The 24,729-nt window shown below is 36.5% G+C and overlaps 2 protein-coding genes and 1 pseudogene across 2 annotated transcripts; 1 reads left to right on the plus strand and 2 right to left on the minus strand.

Moving 5' to 3' along the window:
- Positions 1-16,988: 16,988 nt before the first annotated feature.
- Positions 16,989-17,083, minus strand: LOC122300000 (annotated as a pseudogene).
- A 994-nt stretch (positions 17,084-18,077) lies between these two features.
- LOC122299565 (DNA damage-repair/toleration protein DRT100) lies at positions 18,078-19,571 on the plus strand. Its single transcript, XM_043109936.1, is given in 6 exon segments — positions 18,078-18,583; positions 18,586-18,942; positions 18,975-19,084; positions 19,086-19,461; positions 19,464-19,506; positions 19,508-19,571. Coding segments are annotated over 6 exon segments (1,149 nt in total). The 5' UTR covers positions 18,078-18,384.
- A 241-nt stretch (positions 19,572-19,812) lies between these two features.
- Positions 19,813-21,814, minus strand: LOC122298565 (high mobility group B protein 7). The gene is made up of 8 exons (XM_043108375.1): positions 21,578-21,814; positions 21,265-21,347; positions 21,089-21,140; positions 20,889-21,005; positions 20,614-20,671; positions 20,484-20,528; positions 20,310-20,396; positions 19,813-20,150 (listed from the first exon to the last, which is right to left on the minus strand). Exons 1-8 carry the CDS (start codon positions 21,688-21,690, stop codon positions 20,064-20,066), a joined length of 642 nt encoding a protein of 213 aa, XP_042964309.1. The 5' UTR covers positions 21,691-21,814; the 3' UTR covers positions 19,813-20,063.
- Positions 21,815-24,729: the final 2,915 nt, after the last annotated feature.

Genomic DNA, 24,729 nt, shown 5'->3' on the forward strand with positions numbered 1-24,729 from the left:
TAAAACATACTTCATACATAAAGATCCATTGAATAACTAAGATCACAGCACTATTCCAAAATAGTTATGATCCAAAAGTACTGGAGATGCAACTCCATCGTACAAGTAGTAATTTAACTACTATATTAACATTAACGACGCACCGTCGTTCAGTCGACTGTGTCTAGTTGGTCAGCTCCTGATCCTCCTTCAGGTCCTGTAACAAGATCTACTATTCGGGGGGAATGGTAGTTGGGACTACCACAGTGAGATTTGATTACAAATCTCAGCAAGTTAACAAAAAACTTCCATACAGACTAATGATGCATGTATGACAGTAAAAGCATAAATGCATAATCAAATTTATAAGTAATTAAAGCATAACTTAGCGTACAACATAGCATAATTGACATAGCTTAAATTAAATCATGAACTGAACTTGACTTGACATGAACTTGATCTGAAACTTGACTTAGCATGAACTTGCTCTGAAACTTGAATTAACATGAAAAATACATACTCCACAGTTGTTGTGGCCCCATGTATTCTACGTGTAAATACATACTCCACAGTTGTTGTGGCCCCATGTATTCTACACAAACTTGACTTAACATTAAAAATACATACTCCACAGTTGTTGTGGCCTCATGTATTCTATGTGTAAATACATACTCCACAGTTGTTGTGGCCCCATGTATTCTATACATCACTATGCAGTTAAATACATACTCCACAGTTGTTGTGGCCCCATCTATTCTACATAAACTGAATATACTCAAGATGAAACGTGACTGGAATATGAAAGGACTGAAGCCCTGACGTAACATAACGTGACGTGAACATAATTTGAAATACATAACCAACTTGAGATAGTAACATTTCGTAACATGGCATAACATATAACAGACAACATATTTAGCATGACATATTTGTAATGTATAGTAATACATGACAAAATATGTAACAGCCCGCTAGAAATTCAATTAAGGAATTTCTATTGACTTTAGGAACCTCGTGAAAACTCTGTAAGTTTACACGAATCGACTAATCGCATAAATTTTAGCCTGTCAACATAGTTAGTGTTATCACTCACTATGGTGCCAGAAATGCGATTTTAATTATTTGATATAGTTAAAAGTGTTAGAATACATTATAGTCTACACCACTAGGCTTAATTGAATATTTAGAATTTTTCAGTACTAAGTTTATTACGTTTATTTTTGGAGTGAATAGTAACCTCGGTAAATGTACTGAGCGCAGTGTTTTCAAAATCATAGTGTGAAATGTCCAAATTAGGATAGCGATATTTTATTTGGACACTTGGCAAGATCTTAACCACACATAATGAATAGTATTAGATACTTAGCACAAAGAGAAACCATTAGATGGAATTGTGAAGGAAATCAAGGTGTGAGATCATGACACCTAAACAAAATACACATTTGAAAAATATCTTAAGAATAGAGATTTAAAATACACATAGAAAGATTTTAGCCACCTTACTCTTCCAAGTCTACTCCACATTTGGAAAATATATTGAGCTGATTTTTATAGATATTATTGGATAGAATATTTTGAGATAATATTTTATAGATATTTTGGGTAGGAGAAAACCACACTCAACTCTCAACTCCAGCCTTATCATCTCCCTTATCTCTTCCATAAGCATCTCCAGCCATCACCCACGAACTTATCTTCATTTACACGTTTCTTTAAAAGAATATCAAACATTCTCTCTCGGACAGCTTTTAGGAGTTCTTTTGCATGCCCATTTCGAAGCTGTTGTAAGTGTTTTATCATAAAGTCTCCTTCATATAAGTTGTTCCTTTTTGAGTCTAGTTTACATGGATATCTTATTTGCCCTATTTGAAGATCATTTGGTCAGTCAAATATTGTGTAAACTATAGAAAGGTCATTCTGGAAGATAAACTGGAGAATATGTTATAGTTTGGAGTTTTTGACCAAGCTAATGGATAGATATTGGTCCGAAATTTTTATGGAGTATTGTTAACATGTATATATGACTATTGGTTGAGGATTTTTGCATGATTGAAGGTTTTGATGAAATATTTGCTTAGATTTAGAAACTTAGAAACTGGAAGAAGAAAAACAGTTTCTATTTTGAGAAAGTTTAACTCTTTGGTGGTCTAAACCTATTCTAATGACTTTGATAATTTTATTGGAGGATCCTAAGCATCTTATATACATGTTATATTATTATTTTGAAGATATTTGATGTTAGTTTCAAAGATATGAAATTTTATGCAAAGAGATATTCAGATAAGCCAAAGTGTGGATGTTCTTGACTAAATTTATGTTTTGGTTAATTTTTAACCATGTGATCTTGAATTAGAAGCTTATATATGTTTTAGGACATCTTTTTAAACCATGTGATGGTTTGGTTTGAAGATCACATATTTATAAGTCATAGATCAAAAGGTTGATCAAAACAAGTTGGAAACAAAAATCAATAGAAATAGCATATGAGAATTTCGGCCCTATGGAGTTTTAATAGTTGTGATTAGTTTTAAATTTTTCTAAATTGATTTTTGAGTTGAGGATAAAATTTACATGAGGCATGTAAATTTTGGTGACTTTTGGAGTTAGTATGCAAAATCCTTAAGTTATGGGTAAAACAGTCATTTTCCTACATGTAGAAAGTAAAATGGAAATTTTACTCTTTAAGTTAGTATTTTTCCATATTTCAAATTATTAGTGATTTAGTACTAACTTTTAGAATCACTAATTACAGTTCCTCGTGATCGCGCTTGAGGTTTTATAAGAAACGCGGAGATCGAGGTAAGTTAGCTTTTAACTTACTAGCAGTCTACTATGTATGTGTGCTAAGTAAAAGAACTACAGTGTATGTATGTGTGTTATCATATATGTCATGCCATGCCAAGTTATCACGTAATTGTCTATTATACAGAATTTATTCTGTCATCAATTTTTATCTGTTACATAATATATTCTGTCATGTATTACTGTACATTACAAGTATGTCATGTTAAATATGTGGTCTATTATATGTTATGCCATGTTACGAAATGTTTTTATCTCAAGTTGGTCATGTATTTCAAGTTATGTTAAGTCAAGTTTGTGTAGAATGCATGGGGCCACAACAACTGTGGAGTATGTATTTACACGTAGAATACATGGGGCCACAACAACTGTGGAGTATGTATTTTTTATGTTAAGTCAAGTTTACGTAGAATACATGGGGCCACAACAACTGTGGAGTATGTATTTAACTGCATTGTGATGTGTAGAATGCATGGGGCCACAACAACTGTGGAGTATGTATTTACACGTAGAATACATGGGGCCACAACAACTGTGGAGTATGTATTTAACTGCATTGTGATGTGTAGAATGCATGGGGCCACAACAACTGTGGAGTATGTATTTACACGTAGAATACATGGGGCCACAACAACTGTGGAGTATGTATTTAACTGCATTGTGATGTGTAGAATGCATGGGGCCACAACAACTGTGGAGTATGTATTTACACGTAGAATACATGGGGCCACAACAACTGTGGAGTATGTATTTTTCATGTTAAGTCAAGTTTGTGTAGAATACATGGGGCCACAACAACTGTGGAGTATGTATTTTTAATGTTAAGTCAAGTTTGTGTAGAATACATGGGGCCACAACAACTGTGGAGTATGTATTTACACGTAGAATACATGGGGCCACAACAACTGTGGAGTATGTATTTTTCATGTTAATTCAAGTTTCAGAGCAAGTTCATGCTAAGTCAAGTTTCAGATCAAATTCATGTCAAGTCAAGTTCAGTTCATGTTTCAATTTAAGTTATGTCAATTATGTTATGTTGTACGCTAAGTTATTCTTTAATTACTTATGAATTTGATTATGCATTTATGCTTTTACTGTCATCCATGCATCATTAGTCTGTGTGGAAGTTTTTTATTAACTTGCTGAGATTTGTAATCAAATCTCACTGTGGTAGTCCCAACTACCATTCCTCCCGAATGGTAGATCTTGTTACAGGACCTGAAGGAGAATCAGGAGCTGACCAACTAGACACAGTCGACTGAACGACGGTGCGTTGTTAATGTTAATATAGTAGTTAAATTACTACTTGTACGATGGAGTTGCATCTCCAGTACTTTTGGATCATAACTATTTTGGAATAGTGCTGTGATCTTAGTTATTCAATGGATCTTTATGTATGAAGTATGTTTTAAGTATTGGGATATTTTCAGTTTGGTGCATAGTATTGCTAAAGAAAAAAATTATCCGCTGCGAATATTGCATAATGTTAGATGCATGTTAGGATTATTGCATCTTATATGTAATGAACGGGGGCAGGTAACCTTGTGTTGCATGTCTCGACGCTTCAAATATCCGTCCGATCCCAAACGGAATTTGGGGGCGTCACAGAATATATTGTGTAACAGATAAAAATTGATGACAGAATAAATTCTGTATAATAGACAATTACATGATAACTTGGCATCGCATGACATATATGATAACATACATACATACACTGTAATTCTTTTACTTAGCACACATACACAGTAGACTGCTAGTAAGTTAAAAGCTAACTTACCTCGATCTCTGTGTTTCTTATAAAACTTCAAGTGCGATCACGAGGAACTGTAATTAGTGATTCTAAAAGTTAGAACTAAATCACTAATAATTTGAAATATGGAAAATACTAACTTAAAGAGTAAAATTTTCATTTTACTCTCTACATGTGGGAAAATGACCGTTTTACCCATAACTTAAGGATTTTGCATATTAACTCCAAAAGTTTCCAAAATTTACATTCCTCATGTAAATCTTGTCCTAAACTTAAATATCAACTCAGAAAAATTTAAAACAAAACACAACTATGAAGAACACACTATGGTCGAAACATCCATAGGCAATTTCCCTTTATTTTTGTTGCAATTCCTTCCAACTTCAAAACTCATGCTTAAACCAAAATTTTGCAACAAACATCTTCCAATCCTAAGTTCAAAACCATACTTAAAACATCCATTTAGAAAAAGCTAATAATCAACACCAAACTTTTTTGTAAAAAGATCCAAGCACTTGAATCACAAGTTTTGACCTTAAATCAAAACATCTCCAAGAATTTCAAAAAATCAAATCTTACTTCTAACATATTCATAATATCATCCTAACATCAACCATGCTTTAAATCATCAAACTAAAGTCACCAAAATCACAAAATAACATTTGGAGTTTTTTGGTTTTACACTTAGTCCTAAAACATAAACTTTTCCCTCAACTAGTTTTGATAAATCTCTTGATCTATGACTTATAAATATATGATCTTCAAACCAAACCATCACATGGTTTAAAAAGATGTCCTAAAACATATATAAGCTTTTAATTCAAGATCATATGGTTAGAAATTAACCAAAACATAAATTTAGCCAAGAATATCCACACTTTGACTTATTTGAATATCTCTTTGCATAAAATTTCATATCTTTGAAACTAATATCAAATATCTTCAAAATAATAATATAACATGTATATAAGATGTTTAGGATCCTCCAATAAAATTATCAAAGTCATTAGAATAGGTTTAGACCACCAAAGAGTTAAACTTTCTCAAAACAGAAACTGTTTTTCTTCTTCCAGTTTCTAAGTTTCTAAATCTAAGAACATCTTTCATCAAAACCTTTAATCATGCAAAAATCCTCAACCAATAGTCACATATACATGTTAACAATACTCCATAAAAATTTCGGACCAATATCTATCCATTAGCTTGGTCAAAAACTCCAAACTATAACATATTCTCCAGTTTATCTCCCAGAATGACCTTTCTATAGTTTACACAACATTTTACTGACCAAATGATCTTCAAATGGGGCAAATAAGATATCCATGTAAACTAAACTCAAAAAGGAACAACTTATATGAAGGAGACTTTATGATAAAACACTTACAACAGCTTCGAAATGGGCATGCAAAAGATCTCCTAAAATCTGTCCGAGAGAGAGTGTTTGATAATCTTTTATTAGAATGAGTAATTGAAGATAAGTTCATGGGTGCTGGCTGGACACATTTATGGACGAGATAAGGGAGGTGATAAGGCTGGAGTTGAGAGTTGAGTGTGGTTTTCTCCTACCCAAAATATCTATAAAAGATTATCTCATAATATTCTATCCAATAATATCTACAAAAATCAACTTAAGATATTTTTATCTAATAATATCTATAAAAATCAACTCAAAATATTTTTACCCAATAATATTCACAAAAATTACCTCAAGATATTTCTTTTTATCCAATAATATCTACAGTTTTGAACAGACGTTTTGTCCGAAAATATGAAAAAAAGTTATTGCGCCATAAGACTTTAAATAACCCTCCGAGTCTAATGGCACAAATCATAATACATTTTGACACTTCTAACTATCTCCAATAATCAAAAATACACTTCTGATACCATAGTAAATAATAACACTAACTATGTAGTTAGACAAAAATCTATACGATTAATGGATCCGTGAAAACTTATGGGTTTTTCACGATATTCCTAAAGTTAATAGAAATTTCACAATTGAATTTCTAGCGGGCTGTTACAGGAATAGTATGACATATTAAACAAATTTGGTTATCAGCATAAATTTGTTCCTTTTGACTACCTTCAGAATCATTTATATGCTCTTTATCAGAAGAGATTTCATGATCAAATTGTTTATCAATCTTTAAACACAATAATTCTTATTTAAAAGAATCATTTTCGGATTTGAGACTGTTGATCTCAGCTTTGAATTTAATAATTTCTGTTTCAATAAAGTTAACTTCTCTTTGTAAATTATTAGTAGAAATATTTTTGGGTTTTTCTTTTCAAATTTTCCCAAAGTTTCTTGAAAGCTAATGTTTTGTCTAGAAGTTTCTGGTTCATGACAAACCATCGTCTTCTTGAACTTGTGAATGTATTTTTCTTTAAGCTCGAGGTTTGTAATTTGAGAAATCATAGTTAATAAAAGATTTTCTTATTTTTCAGATTTGATTAAAATATTAATTGTTTTACCCAAAGGTTTACAACAAGAATCATTACAACCAAACTTAATATTGGAGGAATCAAATGAATCTGTTTCTAAGAACTAAATTCATTAATGTCAAATGATGTAAAAGATTTTGTTTCGAGGAGACAAATTAAATCTTCTTGATCACTGGCATTGATATTCAACTAGTTAAGCTTGTTTTTAAATTTATTGGGCTTCTTGGGACATTTATCAACAAAATGCCTAGATTTGCCACAGTTAAGACACTTTCTTTTTTAAGGAGTTTTAAAACTCTTTTTGTTATCAAAAATATGTTTATGTATAGATAGAACAATAGGAGGAAGGTCAAATTATTCACAAAAATTACCCATTTCATATTTGGCTTTCTTATTATTCTTCATCTATTGACGAAGTATTCTTTGATCATTACACATATTAATACCAAGCTTCTTAATTGTACTGATAATATCATCATAACTGTAATTATCATAATTAAGGAGTCCTAAGATACCAGTAAGTTCATAAGATACCAGTAAGTTCATCCTTAACCTTGTGAGCAAATAAATGAGGTAGACCATCAATAAGTTTTTCTTTCCAGTATGGCTTTTGACTATCGTATCTAAGCATAACTCTTGACATAAAAACATCTTGGTATCATCTATAATCAGACATTTGACGACATCTCAAATTATTCAAATGATCACTAATACAATTAGTAATATTGAAGGGGGTTCCAACAAAATGTTTAATAATAGTATAAATCAAAGTATTAACACCATCAGGAATTCTCATTCCTATGGTTTCATCGAAAATAGGCAACCCTTCGTCATTATGCTGAACAACATTCTAAATGGTTTCTTTTGCTTCATTAGTCAGGTGTTTGTCCCACCAGTGTCGAAGCATACCCAAAAAACCAGTAGATAAAATTTTAACAATCTTAGTTTGTTTGTGATCATTATTAGTATAAGCATTTGCAACCATAGGCATTTTACTCATGATATTGAGGATCTCTTGTTCAGAGAGTCCATCAATATTTTATTCATAAAATTTTCTACTGGAATAGAAAACTGGGTTCAAACTGTAAATTAGGAGGAGTTGACCTGGAACACCAATTCTTCATCAAACTCATTGGTTTGGGTCATTTTGAAGAAAATCTTACGATTTCAGGTTTACTTTGTAAATCAATATCTTAAAAAAAAAATTCAAGTAAAACAATATCTTTAATAATAGAAGAATCACTCTCAGATGATTCATCAGTAGTTTATAAAGAGAAATCATCCTTACCATTGTTGTTTAAAGCACTGGTAGAGGGTTTTTCTTTCTTAATATTCTGAAACATTTGATTAATTTTATCGAGAGTTTTGGCCTGTTTTGTGGTAAATAATCAAAGATTTTTTCAATAGGTTTTGAAATATTTGAAGATGAAGTCAAAAGAGGTGGTTTTTCTATTTTGTCTTCAATGTGGTTCAATTTTTGACCAATAATATGGAGACTTTGGTTAATTAAATTGTTTTGTTGAATGATTTTATTTGTCTCCTTATATGTGGGAGCATCTGAACTAGTATCAGGAATTTTAATTGGAGAGCTTTTATTTGCTTTCCAAAGCGAGAAATAATAATTGTCTCCAAGTGAGAGTGGCTAGATTTAACCACAGTCTTGTCTTTGTCATTGACAAAACTAGTTTTAACAACATTTTAAACTAGGCTTTGAAATACAGTCATTTTCAAGAAAATCAAAGAAAAGTATATATTTTTGGAGCGCAAATAAAAGGATTGCCTATTTTCGATGAAACCATAGGAATGGGAATTCCTGACAGTGTTAATACTTTGATTTATACTATTATTAAATATTTTGTTGGAACCTATTTATATATATATATATATAATGTTATGTAAACATTTTGAGCTAGGTTAGGTACGTGGTCGAGAGATGGGTGGTTTCTCAATTTTTGCATGGACCGGGTGAGATCAGGCTGGAGCTAGCCACCAAGCAGTCTTGCATGCAAGAGGATACATATATGACAAAGAGAACTGCTACATATACAAAAAGATTATATAGAGTAAATCCACAAACTGATGTAGTTTCAAAGAATCCATTAGATTTATTTTATAATAAAAGTAACTTTATAATTTGACGTACTACATCATTCCACAACAGTTTATGGGTTTACTTTTGTATAATTCATTTGTGGCTAAAGTCTTTTTCTATGACAAATTCCAAGCAACAGCTCACATATATATGATCTAATACGTACGTGGCGCATTACTATTGAAAAACCAAAAAATACAAAACGTACACAGCACGGAATTAAGATTCTTTGTTTGAGCAATATCCCCAATATTAATCATTGTTGCATTGGGGGTCCTCAATTACTGCGATTAGCCTTCAGGAATTTACTTAGGAGCATGACCTTAAACAAATCAATCTTGGACTTGAAGAGTACTCTCCAAGATCCAATCATCCATGCAGTTCATATAAAAACTAACGACTCTAAAGTCTAGTCAACATTAAGGCAGGTTCAGCAAATGGGATGAGATATAAAATTTTCATTTCATTTAATCTCATCATTACAACTTTTTAAATTTTCACACAAAATATAATAAACAATTAAACTTTTTCAAATTTTAAAACAATAATAATATTAAAAAATAATATTTTAAAATTTCATCTAAAATAAAAAATTCTCATCTCGCTATCCAAACCTACCTTAGTGTCCATCAACTAGGGATATATCGTATAACCTTTCTCACGCAATCAACGCAACTTAATCCATTCAATCAAATCGTTGAATAACGAAAGAAACTTGAAAAAATTCAGAAGCATCCATCCCATTTATTTGGAATAATGATAGGCTTACCACTCTTCTATCACCCTTTTACTATTTTTTTTTTACTTAATAGTTAAGAAAGTGATTATTAGTGAAGTTATATATTTTTTTAATAATTAAGGATGTTAAAAATATATTTAAAAGAAAATAATAAAAAAATAAAATACACTAGAGTAGTAAATGGATGGTAATAAAGAAGTAAATGTACCATCATCCTTTTGTATTGAGGACAACTGCACTCCATATCCCTACGAGGAAAATGATAAAATTATTAAGGCCTCATTTGTAACTTGAATTTTTAAACTGAGTCTAACATTTAAATACTCAATTCTCAAATAACTAAACTCATCTTAACTCAAAATCTCTTTACACGTGAGACCCATAACTTTTTCAACTCAACATCTCTTTACACGCAGGACCCACAACTTTTTTCAACTTCCTATAAATACATATAAACTTATCTTAACATCCAAACACATATAAACTTATCTTAGGTGGGCTCCACAAAACTCACTCCACCATCTCAACTCACTACTATTCATAAAGAACTCAAGTTATCTCAACTCAGCCCAACATCTAAACAAAGCCTAAATATGACCATCAAGTCTCTATTCATATATTTTTATTTTTATTTTTATTTTATATTTATATTTTTTAATAGTTAAAAAATTACTATTAGTTAATTTATATTTTTTATTTTTAAATGGTTAAGGATGTTTAAAAAATGCTTAAAGCAAAAAAAAAAAAAAAAAACTCATTTATACTAGTGTACATATTTGATAGACACATTTGGTAACCCTAGCATTGTCCATCCCTCTAAACATTCATGGCTTCTAACAATAAATTCTGATTTGACTCATTATTAGTTAAAAACAGAAATTACCATAATTTGTATATTCATAATTCATCACTCTTAACTCAACTAGATTATTAATTTGTGTCTTAATAATACAACTAAGCATTTTTTCTCTCTACCAAAGTAACGAAAGAACCCATCATTTCCACCCAAAGCTCCACCCTCCCTCCTAACGTCCGTCCAATGTCAGAATTGTCCATAGCTTTTTTTTCCTTCAATTTTTCTTTAGTTTTCAGTCCGAAGCACCAAGATGCGCTGATCTAATGCCTACCGGCCTCCTATGACTACCACATGCCCCACCAGCAAACTCTACAGCCACCGATATGTCGGATGATGGAAGAAAATTGACCAAAAGAGCGGTGTGAAACTCACGCCCCCACGCCAAGGGGAGTTTGCCTCTATCACGTGTAGCACCACCGAGATCAGCGGCTTTGGATCTCTTAGATCTGAAATTTACCTTCTTTTCAAGAGTGGCACGTGAAACACACATGCCTACACGTCCAATTACAATTGTTTGCCGACGAATTAACTCATCTTTCGGTTTCTACTTCCCTATGTTCTTGCTTTTCCTAACCAAGAAGCAAGATAAAATGGTCGTGAAAGTCTCATTCAGCCAATACAGACCAAAAAATGCAGCACACAACAATCTACTATGACTTGTAGTAGTAGTTTTATAGTTTGTTTATCATATTATACAAAAACCGCTTCAAGCGACTTCTCCTTTGTGGGAAATGGGTGAGAACCAACTTTTTGCCTCCAGATCCCTCTTTTTTATTTCTCGTGTTACATTTGTATGTTTTGGGAAGATTGTTGGAGGCTCCTACTCCATTGAATCTAGTATCTTGTAACCACTTAGTTTATTTATGAAGTACTTGCTTTGGAAAAAAAAAAAACTCAACTAGACCTAATTACAATCTTCTTAGCAACCTTATAAGAATAAATTATATGTAATACTTCTAGGCTTAGCATTACCTCAACATTAATGGTGCAACTACCCTACATAAACACATTGCTTCATGCTCAGCCAAACCACAACAAAAGGATGGTTAAAAAGCAATATGACTGGCTTTATAAGGTTGATTTACAAAATTGGGGAAGTCGAATTTGAATCTATAGCGCTCCAATGCTATTCAAATGGCCATTATTGTAGGAAAACAAAGAATGACAAGAAAAGCACACATCTTATTGATATGCTGAAGGTGTTTATATACACATATTATTGAGTAATTACAGCAGTTGAGTATGGCATATATTATGTATAGCTAATCAATCAAACCATAAAAAGAAACAAAAATTAAATGCAATCTTGTTATGTAATGATGGAATCCTTGATAGCAAGCTGTAAGGATCTTGAAGATTGAATTTGGCATGAGTTGGGCTAGTCTGGAGATATGCTCTGACTTGAATTATGATATTGAGAATTTATAACATTAACAGGCCCCCTCAAGGTAACGGTGTGAGGTTGAACAATTAGCTTGTGACATAGGAGGATAAATCAACCTTTGGTGAAAACATCTACAACTTGAACTGTAGTGGTAATTTTTTTAAACTGAATATCTTGATTGATTACTTTTTCTTGAATGAAGTGGTAGTCCACTTCAATGTGTTTGGTTCGAGCATGAAAGATGGGATTGGATGCAAGATAAATGACATCAAGATTATCACACTAGATGGTTGGTGTCATGAGGAGAGGGATTTTCAAATCATGTAAGAGCATCCGTAGCCAAAAAAAGCTCAACTGTCACTAGTGCTAATGATTGATACTCAGCTTCTGTACTGCTTCAAGATACCATAGCTTGCTTTTTAGCACTCCAATAAACTAGAGAAGAGCCAAGAAAGATGCCATAGCCACTAGTGGATCTTCTATCATCGATCGAGCATGCCCAATCTGAGTCACAATAAACAGTAAGTGAAAGTGAGCCAGGGCTGAGATGTAAACCATGAGTGATGAAGCCTTTAAGTTATCGAAGAACCCATTTTCCTGCAATCCAGTGTATGGTTGTTGGAGAATGAAGGAATTGAGATAACTGATTAACAGAATATGCTATGTCTGGTCTAGTTAAGGTGCAATATTGAAATGCACCCACAATTTGACAATAAGTAGTGACATCAAGATTGCTCGATCGATGTATGGTCTCAGATTGCTCGAATTCCTACGAAGAAAGCAAGTGTTCCTAGGCCTTTAACTGCAAATTCTTGTTGAAGTAGATGAATCAAAGCAGAAATATGGTGCATATGAGTGCCAGTGACGATGATGTCATCAACATAGACCAAGAGAAAGATGTGAATGTTATCTTTGTGAAAGGTAAATAGGGAGTTATCAACTTGGGGTTCCTTGAAGTTTAGAGCAAGTAGAACTTGAGAGAATCTGTGGAACCAAGTCCTTGGAGCTTGTTTGAGTTCATAGATGGATTTGTTGAGCTTGCACACATACTCTGGAAAGTCAGGGTGCTTGAAACCTTGTGGTTGCTCCATGTATACAATTTCTTGCAAGTGTCCATGGAGGAAGGCATTGGACACGTCCAGCTGTTTGATAGGCCAATAAAAATGGATTGCAAGAGTGAGAACTACACGTATGGTGGATGGTTTGATCACTGGACTGAAAGTCTCAGTGTAATCTATGCCATCATGTTGCTGAAAACCTTTGGCAACTAAACATGCCTTGTACCTATCAAGAGAACCATCTGACTTTTGTTTGATGTGGAAGACCCACTTGCTATGAATGATGTTATGGTCTTTAGGGCGTGGACATACAGTCCATGTATTATTGAGTTGAAGAGCATGATATTCTGCTGCCATGGCTTCTCTCCATTCTAAGGATTTAGCTGCTTGAGTGTAAGAGGTAGGCTCAGGAAGTAACATGGTGGTGTGAAAGGCTTTGAAGGGACGTTTGGTTGAGTAATAAAGTTGATAGTCAAAAAATACTTTGGGGCGAGAGGTGCCTGATTTTGCTCTAATTTTCATTGGATGCACTAAGGTGGGATGTGTCGCAGTAGGAGATGTGGTTACTGGGTGAGAGAGAGAACTGATGGTGCTGTGAACTGAGTTGGTGGAGGAGATAGTGTCTGATTGAGAGAGTAGCAATGAAGATGAAATAGGTACAGCAGATGAAAATTTGAAGGGGTTAGAAGTTGTAACGAGTGAGAGAGAGAATGGACAGTACATGTGTGTTGTTCTTTGCGAGGCAAGGGAGAAGAAGTTTGCATAGCCGTGGCAAGGACGGTCAATTCATTAAAGACAACACTGTGAGAGATAAAGACAGGATCTAAACATCTGTAGTCATGGTGGTGGGAGATGTAACTAAGGAAGATACACCTTTTAGTTCGAAATCCCAATTTGTGGTTGTTATATGGCTTGAGGAGAGGAAAACATGCACATCCAAAGACTTTTAAAAAGGTATAGTCAGGATGTTTGTGAAACTTGATATAAGGGGAAGAAAAATTAAGTAGGAAGTGGGGAGTCGATTGATGAGGTAGACAAATGTAGAGAATGCATCGGACCAGTGTTTGGAAGGTAAGTGAGAAGTGGCTAATAGTGCAAGACCTGTCTCAATGATGTAACGATGTTTTCACTCTGCTAGGCCATTTTGTTGGGTTGTATAGGGACAAGAGAGACGATGGTAAATGTCATTGTTATCTAAAAATTGTTTGAAGAAGGAAGAAGTGAATTCTCCACCTCCATCCGATTGAAAATACTTGATTTTGTGAGAGAGCATATTTTCTACCAAAGTCTAAAATTTGATGAAGCATGAAAGTACATCAGATTTAAGTTTAAGAGGGAAGATCCAAGTAAAGCATGAAAAATCATCTATGAAAAGAACATGATGCCGGACAGAATAGCGATTATCCTGCAGGCTAGTTCCAACAGATGATTCACAAGAGTAAAAATCGCCCAAAACCAGAGAGAAACGTCTCTAGGGTTTAACTGAATATTATAAAATCAAGCAATAATGAAAATCAGCCCACAAGCCGGACTGTTATAGCCAAAAATCGTGTTTATCCGAATTTTTTCAAAAATAGCAAAATCTCAAAAATCACTCCAAATTGAAATTCGAAATAAGTGACCCTTCATCTTCTTCTTCATCCTCTCCCAATCAGTGATCTTGGCCTTGCCCTGCCTGTCTCGTGAACGTCGCAACTACTCCCACCACGCAGATGCTCTGCCCTTAAGTTTAATGGCGATCAGTTTCACTTTCACACGATCGGGGACTTCCTTATAATCAAAAATACGCTCCACTTCGTTAATCCAATCCACGAATCCCTCGGCCTGTAACGTACCAGAAAACTCGGGCAGATCCACCCGAAAACCGAGGTCTCCATGACGCTCCTCCCGACCACGGTGCTCCCGGAATAGAGCACAATTGTGATATGGGTTTTCGAAAGTGGAATTAGAATCGTGATCAGAGGCCTCACGATCCTCGAAATCCTGCGCCGCCAGGCGCTGGGTTAATTCTGCGATTTGCCTCTGCAAATCCTCAATCATCGCATCCTGAACGCTACGATCACGGCGATGGGCTTCCTCATTCGGAATCTGCCCACGACGACCACGACCACGACCACTGGCCATTGAAACTGGTGAAATTTCCCAGGAAGATGTTGAAGCTCTGATGCCAACTGACGCCGGACAGAATAGCGATTATCCTGCAGGCTAGTTCCAACAGATGATTCACAAGAGTAAAAATCGCCCAAAACCAGAGAGAAACGTCTCTAGGGTTTAACTGAATATTATAAAATCAAGCAATAATGAAAATCAGCCCACAAGCCGGACTGTTATAGCCAAAAATCCTGTTTATCCGAATTTTGCCAAAAATAGCAAAATCTCGAAAATCACTCCAAATTGAAATTCGAAATAAAATAAGCAATCTGCAAAAAATCCGGCCCAAATCGGGTTTAAAATGACTTCCTAACTGACAAGCAAAATATTACCATAAATAGAAAAGAATAACTAAAACTAGTGATTTGGATGGAAAAACAGCAGAATTTGAGGTCGAAAAAAAGGCACATGGAGCTATGCTCAATGTGGACAGCGTGCGCGCCGAAAAGAGCTTTCCGAATTGGGGTCTTATGTGCGATTCCGACACCCGTAGCCAAAGTTATGGCCAAAAGACTGAAACGCACTCAAAACGGCCCCAATGAGGAACATATCCCAATCAATTCCCGCCTTTGCGCTGATCTGCCAACTCATGGTATTTCAGCGCCATCAAGGTGCAATCTGACAGCTCAGCATCATCTGTCTCGGATCCCCCTGCATCAGAACATAGTAGCGACATCCATCGACAGATTGAATTGGAGCATACCAAACATCAGAATTTATAAGTTCAAGAGGATGAGATGAGACTCGAGTAGATGAGAAAAATGGCAACCTTTTATTTTAGATAATTGACAAGGCTCACATAGTGCAGTAGATATTTTTTAACTTGAAATTGGTGATTAAAAACTACGAATTACATGATTCATAATGTCTTTTGCTGGGTGTCCTAATTGGTTATGCCAAATGGTGGAAGAAGTTTTGACTCCAAGAAAAGCAGTGTGCTGCTTGGACTGATTGGTGAACAAGCCTTTCAAGTGCATCGGATAAAAGCTATCCTCACTTCTACCTTGTAGAAGAACTTGATTAGTTTGATTGTCCTTCACAAAGAATGAATCAGTAGTAAGAATAAAATAACAAGCATTATCAAAACAGAATTTTTGTCTAGATACAAGATTTGTATACGCTTGTGAGCAGTGAAGGACTTGTTTTAAATGTAAATGCGAACCATTAGAGAGAATAGTTGAAGAACCAGTGTTTTGAATGGGAAGAAAGGAGCCATTTCCCACTGTCATAGTATCTTTTCCTTTGAACGGTTGCTTGATGTTTAGATTGTCAAGTGCTACTATTATGTGACTGATGGCAGCACTATCGGCATACCAAGGCTGATCATCATCTTCAACATGAGAAGCATTTGTTTGAGCTACCATGGCTGAAAGTTGAGTGGGAGGATGACACCCTTGATAGCTGAAATCCATTCGATGATAGCAATCAAGGGCTTGATGACTGGTCTTCCCACAGATTTGACAAGGTACATGACCTGGGTTGCCGTGGACTTAGGTTGTTGAGAAGAATCTGTTTGCTGACAACGAAGTTGGTGTAATTGTTGTTTAGAATGGAAAGATTTGAAGGAATTATGAGGCTTGTTTTTCTGAGAAGGATAGGATTTGCCTTGCTTGTTGGAAAATATGACAATATGGTTGATTTCAAGTGGAATGGTGCTGCAATGAGACTCAAGCAGTGCCTCAAAGTTTAGTAACTCATATTGAAATGCTTCAAAGGTCATGGGGTCTCTCAAGTGACAAAGGAAAAACTTGTTACAAAGAGAGTATAAGCTGGGTGAAAACCACTAACAATATAAGAGATCATATCATCATCTTCAAGGATTTACCCACTGCAGCAATTTGGTCAACATATTGCTTAGCCAACTGAAGATATGCAATACTTGATTTAGACTCTTGGCAGAGAGTCTGGAGTTGCCTTTTGATATGGGTTATGCAAGACCTTGAATGTGAAGCAAATCTAGTAGCAAGTGAGATCCACACTTGTTTGGAAGTGTTGAGACCATAGACAGTAGAAAGGACACCTTCAGTGAGGGTGGCATTGATCCAACTTAGTATAAATTAATTTTAGTCCATAAGAAAAGGCTGCATTGAGTTGGAGGGTGGGATTATCTGCGAAAGTAGGGAGATATTGTGGTGGGCAGGATTCTGTGCCTTCTACGACGCCAAGGAGATTGTAAGTGCGCAAGACAGGCATAAATTGGGAAATCCAAAGCAAGTAGTTTGAAATATCAAGTCTAATGGAGATAAACTATGTGGTGTTGGGGATAACAAAGGAAGAGTTGAGGGAATAGATTTCATCCATTTGGATTGAAAATGGTGTAAACCATGTGGCTCTAATACCATGTAAAAAAGCAGAGAATGACAAGAAAAGTACACATCTTATTGATAGGCTGAAAGTGTTTATGTACACATATTCTTGAGTAATTACAATAGTTGAATATGACATATATTCTGTACAGCTAATCAATCAAACTATAAAATGAAACAAAGAATTAAATACAATCTTGCTATGTAATGCTGGAATTCTTGATAGTAGGCTGTGAGTATCTTGAAGATTGAATATGGCATGAATTAGAAGTCACGACAGTCTGAAGATATGCTCTGACTTTAATTATGATCTTGAGAATTTATAACATTCACAATTATGTCCATGTAAATGTCTATAAATTGATTGATTACCCATCGAAAAAAGTCTTCTCTTAATTTTCAAGAAGGAATGGGAAAAAAAACAAAAACAAAAACGCATCTACTTTTGATTCCTATATATAATCCTTGCAGACCTCCAACCAAATTATAATGAAAAATTGTCAGTCACACTTTCGCAGGTTTTCTTCATCATTTTTCCTTCCTTTCTACGTGAAGGGATGGAATGAACTCATGTCTCCTATGGAACATCTACCACTTTTTTCTTAGTGAAATATACATATATACATATACATACATATATATACACACACATATTTCCAACTCTGTGTCTCCTTGTCAGATAGATCTCAAGTTACAGGAAAACTTCCATATATATATATATATATATATATATATTTCAGCAATTTTTCTGATCTAATCGAGACCCACGCACCTTCCAAAATGCAAAGCCTGAGATAGTTTTTCCATATTTTGCTGATGTCTTCCTCACTCTTCTATATGTTGTCAAAGTCGCTTTCCCAAACAACCTCACAAATCCCAGTTTGCTCGGAAGCGGATATAGCTGCTCTTCTCAGCTTCAAAGCTAGAATCTTGAAGGACACCACTGATTTCCTCTCTAAGTGGACAGGAAACGGCCGCTGTGATGGAGGCTGGGAGGGTGTACAGTGTGATACAACTACGGGAGACTTACCGGATTGCTGCTGCAAAGACCTGATAGAGACATTAGCCGTTACATGAAGGGCACTCTTTCCCCTTCTCCGGGCAATCTACTCTTCTTGGAGGTAATGGTTAGAAGTGGGATGCAACATATGAGAGGTCCAATTCCTAAAAGCTTCTCAAATCTAATCCACCTCCCTCAGCTGGTCCTAGAAGACAATGCCCTCGAAGGAAATATTCCTCCAGGTTTAGGTCATTTGTCCTTACTCCAGACCCTCTCACTCAGTGGGAACCATTTGCGGGGGCAGATCCCTCCAAACCTAGGAAATCTCGGTAATCTTCAATTTATAAATTTATCAAGAAAAAGTGTTCAGATAACCTGACTAACAAATTTGACATATTTGCAAATATGTCAAATTTGCAAAAGGTCAAGCTCTCAAACAACCAATTGAGGTCAGATCTTTCAGAATTCAGATTGCCAGGCTGGCTCTCCTCGATTGATCTTCACTCAAATCAGCTTTACTGGGTCTATCTCAAGGATCTTGAATAACAAAACGAGCAGCTTTTTAGAGCTTATAGACGTATCGAGTAATCACATTACAGGCAGCATTCCTGAACTGAGGGAAGGCTTGAACTTGAAAGTGCTCAACGTTGCTAGCAAAGGGATTTCAAGCCACCTCCCCAGTTTAATTTCAAACCTGACTAAACTTGAAAGGTTTGATGTTTCAAGGAACCAGATTAACGGCGCCATCCCTACAGGTTTAGGCCTATTGATAAAACTTCAATGGCTTGACCTGTCCATCAATGGACTCTCAGGAAGAATCCCGAATAACTTGTTGGGTATTGAAGGCCTAAGACTTGCCAACTTCAGAGCAAACAGACTATGTGGAGAGATACCAGAAGGCCATACAATATCCTCCCCGCAGCTGCCTATTCCCACAATTTGTGCGTGTGGCAAACCTCTGCCACCTTGTAGGACAATGAAACAAGTGTCCAATGAGATATAGGTTCGGCTTTCTGCAACAACTCATCTGTCTACTCTAGCATTCATCTTTTCATTAAATAGAAATAATGAGTTATTATTGCTTAAAGCGCATAAACCATAAAATGGAGAACACCTCCAAAACAATTTCAATGACCGCATGCACATCCATCCCAAAGAATCTGCTTCAGAAGCGTTCGTGCAAAGCAAATTAATGCGAATGCATGCCCCCAACAACTAATCGCTTAAGCCAATGAAGAAACCAATTAAGAACAAAGAACCACCAGAACAACTATATGAATAACAAGAAAGTGACTTAGGCCAGATACTTGGCAAGTTAACCAACAATTAGCATTCTGAGAAGAATACAAACGGTGCCCCAAACCAAGAAACACTATATTTTCCCTTGAGAAAGCTTCTAACATCTACACTCAAACTACTAGACAAAACCAGTTCTAAAAATTTACAAGGGACCAGAACTAATCATCACAGATGAAAATTCAACATGCAAACTGCCCTACTCTCCATCAGATGCTCCCTCCACTTCCTTCTCGGGAGCTCCATCAGATGCTCCCTCCACTTCCTTCTCTGAACCTCCATCACCCTGGAAAAGTAATAAAAGCCACTTGTTCAGAATAAAAAAACATACGACAAAACAATAAAAGCCACTTGTTCAGAATAAAAAACATACGACAAAACAATCTAAATAAAGAAACTTAAAATCAAAAGGAAGAAATAACTGCAACATCTAGGAACGAATTACATCTTCATCTTCAGCATTATGATTCTCCAAGGCCTGTTCATACTCTGTCTTAAGATCAGAAGCTTTATCCTGGTAAACTTTCTTCTCCTGAAAACCAAATATGCCAAAAAGGTCAGGACACTCGTATAATTTAGCATTCGACTTTGAAGAGAATAACAATAATTCAAGACTCACTTCTTCAGTCAAGGTTCTCCACTTCTCTCCACCCTCCTTTGCAACCTAAGTTTCATCGACCAGCAAGATAATAAGACTAACCACAATCGAATCACAAACCAGAAAATAAATTTAGTGCAAAGATTTATACCACTTTGACGTCCTTGGAATCGGGATGTGCTTCCTTATAGGCCTTTCTAAAGTCATCCCTGAAACATAGAATAAATCCGCTCAGAATATATATAAATATATATATTTATATATATATCACACAAAGAATAATGCATGGCATTATGATAAACGCAAAAACCAATCAAAACAAGGATCTGATCAGACTGTAGAGAGAGAGAGAGAGAGAGAGAGAGAGAGAGAGAGAGAGAGAGAGAGAGAGAGAGAGAGAGAGAGAGAGAGAGAGAGAGTCTGTACATGAAGAGAAAGAAGGCAGTGGGAGGGCGCTTGGGCATGCTTGGATCCTTGCCCTTCTTCACCTTCTTCTCAGCTTTTGCTTTCTTTGCCTTAGGTCCTGCTGTACCTATTTTCTTCCTGCGTAAATATTCAAAATCAATTTATTTAAAATAAAAAGGGACGTTAATAGCGGAATAACACGCACAGAAAACCAAATATACCTGTCTGCAGGCTTCTTTTTGGACTCAGTGGACATCTCCACGACTTGAGCCTCTAAAACAGAAAATAAACAGGAATAGTAAAACATATGCATCAAAATAGGTTCTTGTTTATTTGAACGAAAAGAAAACAAGTGATATTTTGAGATACGAATATACATAAATGAGAGGATACGAACCGAGATTAAGTTTGATTTTGGCATCGAGGCTGCAACTGTGCATGCTTATGAGAGCCACTGGAACATTCTTGTTGCACTCTTCACTGCGTACAGCAAGCAGTAATCAAAACCCATCTTCATCAAATATCAATCGAACCAAAATTGAAGGCATTTAATAAAAACTACAATTCAAAGTCCGCTAATACCGCGTTGTAAAAATAGTTGAGATGTGTATATTAAAAAAATAAAACATAAACGTTTCGTTTTCTTAACGAGCATTAGAAAACGTTTCTCGACTACAGAAGAGAGGGAGAGAGAATATGGAAAAGGGTACCATCGAGCAAAAGCGCTGCCATCTTTGGCGCGAAGGAGAGAAGAAGTGGCAGTCTGGGACTCCGAAGAGGCCTCCACTCTCTTCCTCCCCTTTACTCCACCAATAGTAGCCATTTTCGTGCTTGTGCTTGTTGGAATGTCTGTGTTTTAATCTCGAACGGACACAGGCACAGGCAAATAGACAGATTGGGGAGGGAAGAAAGAAAAGGCAAATATAAATGGAAAAGGGGAAAGCGGAGAAAGATATATAAAACACGAAATGAAGAGCGGGGCGGGGCGGGGCGGGAGCAGAATCAGAAATTCAGAATATGAACGAATAACCTTTTTGAGTTTTCGTAACTTTTGGCGCCTCTCTCTCTGTTTTCGTTACCCGCGCGTGGATTTTCCATGCTATGTACTATGCCTGTAGTACTCGTGGCTTAAAATTTTAAAAGTAATCATTTCTCCTCTAATTTAAGTTTAGCTTTTTTTTTATCTAAAAATATATTAATCTACGAATATAATTAACCTAGTAATTTTTTCGATAGTTTTTTATTTTTTTATTTATATTTAATGATTAAGTAAGTATTTTTTATTGTTATTGTAAAACTTTTTTAATTATTTAAAAGTATTTTAAAAATACATGGAAAAAAAGACAAAAATAAAATTTACACTTACAATCTTAAAAGTCCCGAGTCAATGGCTGTAGAGACACACTTAACTTCAACAAAAAAGAAACGAGAAATAGGAATAATGAAGTGAAGCATACTCTAATGGTGCCTTCAAAGAGGATCTACCAATACTCGTACTTGTGCCCCATTTTACCCTCACGTGTTCTCTCTTAGTTGCTCTCTCTATTATAATTGTAAGAGAACTTTTTCCTGAGCCTGAGACTTAGGAGTGCAAGCCCAAATATAAAGGGTTCAAGCCAATTAGGCAATCCCTCGGCCCACAAAGGATCCCTAACCCTAAAGGAATGTGAACAAGATACACATCGCCCTGATTCCTCCCTACACCACCTAGCCCCAAAGGGTCTAAACACGCGAGCAAGTAGTGCATGCAGGGAACCCTTGATCCCCTGACAACAAAGAAGGAGGTAGAGGGGATCCAATGTGTCACGCCTACCACCAAGCAAATGGGACAGACGGTCATGTCGCATTTATGACATTTGATTGAAGACACAGTTGAAGTGACATGTACTTCTAACACAGTGAATAAGCAATTGACCCCCAGAAATCAAGTATATAAGACGATCCCAAATACTATGAACTCTCTCTGAACTATCTATTTATAGACATTAAACTCTAAGATGGGACTGACTTTGGCATTGGGAACTCCTCAGCCACCACCATGGCCCCCGTCTAGCGGTATTTTCTTTATGTCCACAAGCCTAAAATCAAAAATCCGAGTTGCTGAGAACCCGGCTCGAAGGCGTACCAAACACAACATTAACAGTGTCGTCGTCTATGGGATCTTTAGACTTCATGTGTCCTTCACATGCTTGCAAGAATCCGCTCTCAAATGACTCGGGGACAGGATGAGGCAACGACATTGATAAGCATGGGAGCAACAATCGCAGGAACGGACCAATAATGAGGGGAGGAAAAGGAGGCGCTTGATGGAACCACCACTGGGTTGAAAGGTAAGGCGGCGGCAAACAAATGTGGAGGCTCCAATAAAACTGGAAGGGGAGCCAGCATGATGAGGGAAGGAGAAAACGAGAAGGGTGTCCTCCCGCCCCCACCTGAATGCACCCCAGTAGACAACAAGCACGAGCTTAGGAAGGTGGAGCCAAACGAATTGCTAGAGCTAGTCTCGCTAGATCCAAGCCATCAAAAAGCCACCGCCGAGATCGGCACCAAGATAACTCTCAAGATGCAGGACATTATGTAGCAATTCCTCAAGGAGCACCAAGATGTATTCGCCTGGAATCATGAGGACAAGCCAGGAATCGACTCAGAAATCATACAACATCACTTGAGTGTGGACCCCAAGGCTAAAGGGGTGAGGCAGAAACGCAGAAGCTTCGGTGTAGAGAAGAATACTACCAATGCTGTACAGGTTGACCAGTTACTTACAGTAGGATTCATACGAGAGCCTCACTACCTGGACTAGCTATCCAACATGGTGCTGGTAAAGCAGCCAAGCGGCCAGTGGAGAATGTGTGTGGACTTCACCAACCTGAATAAGGCTTGCCCGAATAACAGCTTCCCGCTTCCTTACATCGACCTGATTGTTGACTTGACAATGAGTCACTACATGCTGAACTTCATGGACGCCTACTACGGGTACAACCAAATCCACATGAACTTGGACGACGAGGAGATGACGCCATTCATCACAACAACTCAGTCATGCCTTTTGGGTTAAAGAACACAGGCACCACCTATCAGCAGTTAGTCAACCGCATGTTTAAGGACCAAATCGGGAAGAATATGGAGGTCTAAATGGACGACATATTAGTCAAAAGTGGAAACCTCGAGCAGCACTTGGATGACTTACAAGAAGCCTTCACGATGTTAAGGTAGTACCAGATGAAGTTGAACCAGCAAAGTGTGCTTTCGACGTGGGCTCCGAGAAGTTCCTAGGCTTTATGGTTTTGGAACAAGGAATCAAAGCCAACTCGGAGAAGGTGGAAGCTATACACGATGTCCCTCAGAGCATAAACGACATCCAGAAGCTCGTGGGCAGGGTGATGGCCCTCAATCGCTTTGTGTCAAAATACACTGATAAATGTCTCCCCTTCTTGAAAGTGCTGTGAAAAGGCCGAAGCTGGGATGAAGAATGCAAACGGGAGTTCGACACCCTCAAAAAGTACCTCACCAACCCTTTGTTGCTCAGCCAGCCTAGGTGTGAGGAAGTCTTGATCTTGTGCCTGTCTATCTCCCCGCAGGCAGCCTCTTCAACCTTGGTATGAGACTACGACAGACTCCAAAGACCCATATACTACACCAGTCAAGCCTATCGAGGAGGGGAGACCAAATACCCTCGCATAGAGTAGCTAGCTTTCGCATTGGTAGTAACCACTCGGAAGCTTCCCTCATATTTTCAAGCCCACCCAATCAAAGTCCTCACCAAGACCCCCTTGAAGAAGATCCTACAAAGGTCGAACGCCTCATGCCACCTCATGAACTGGGTTGTGGAGTTAAGCGAATTTGAAATTGAGTACACACC

Source organism: Carya illinoinensis, chromosome 16 (assembly GCF_018687715.1).
Source record: "Carya illinoinensis cultivar Pawnee chromosome 16, C.illinoinensisPawnee_v1, whole genome shotgun sequence".
In the NCBI taxonomy this organism is placed as follows: domain Eukaryota; kingdom Viridiplantae; phylum Streptophyta; class Magnoliopsida; order Fagales; family Juglandaceae; genus Carya; species Carya illinoinensis.

What these genes read in the sequence shown, in the direction of transcription:
- LOC122298565 (XM_043108375.1), bottom strand. Translation starts at nt 21,690, where the DNA reads ATGGCTACTATTGGTGGAGTAAAGGGGAGGAAGAGAGTGGAGGCCTCT. An exon ending in AAAAAGAAGCCTGCAGACAG is followed by an intron (nt 21,006 to 21,088) that starts GTATATTTGGTT and finishes ATATTTACGCAG; the next exon opens with GAAGAAAATAGGTACAGCAG. An exon ending in ATAATGCTGAAGATGAAGAT is followed by an intron (nt 20,151 to 20,309) that starts GTAATTCGTTCC and finishes TTACTTTTCCAG; the next exon opens with GGTGATGGAGGTTCAGAGAA.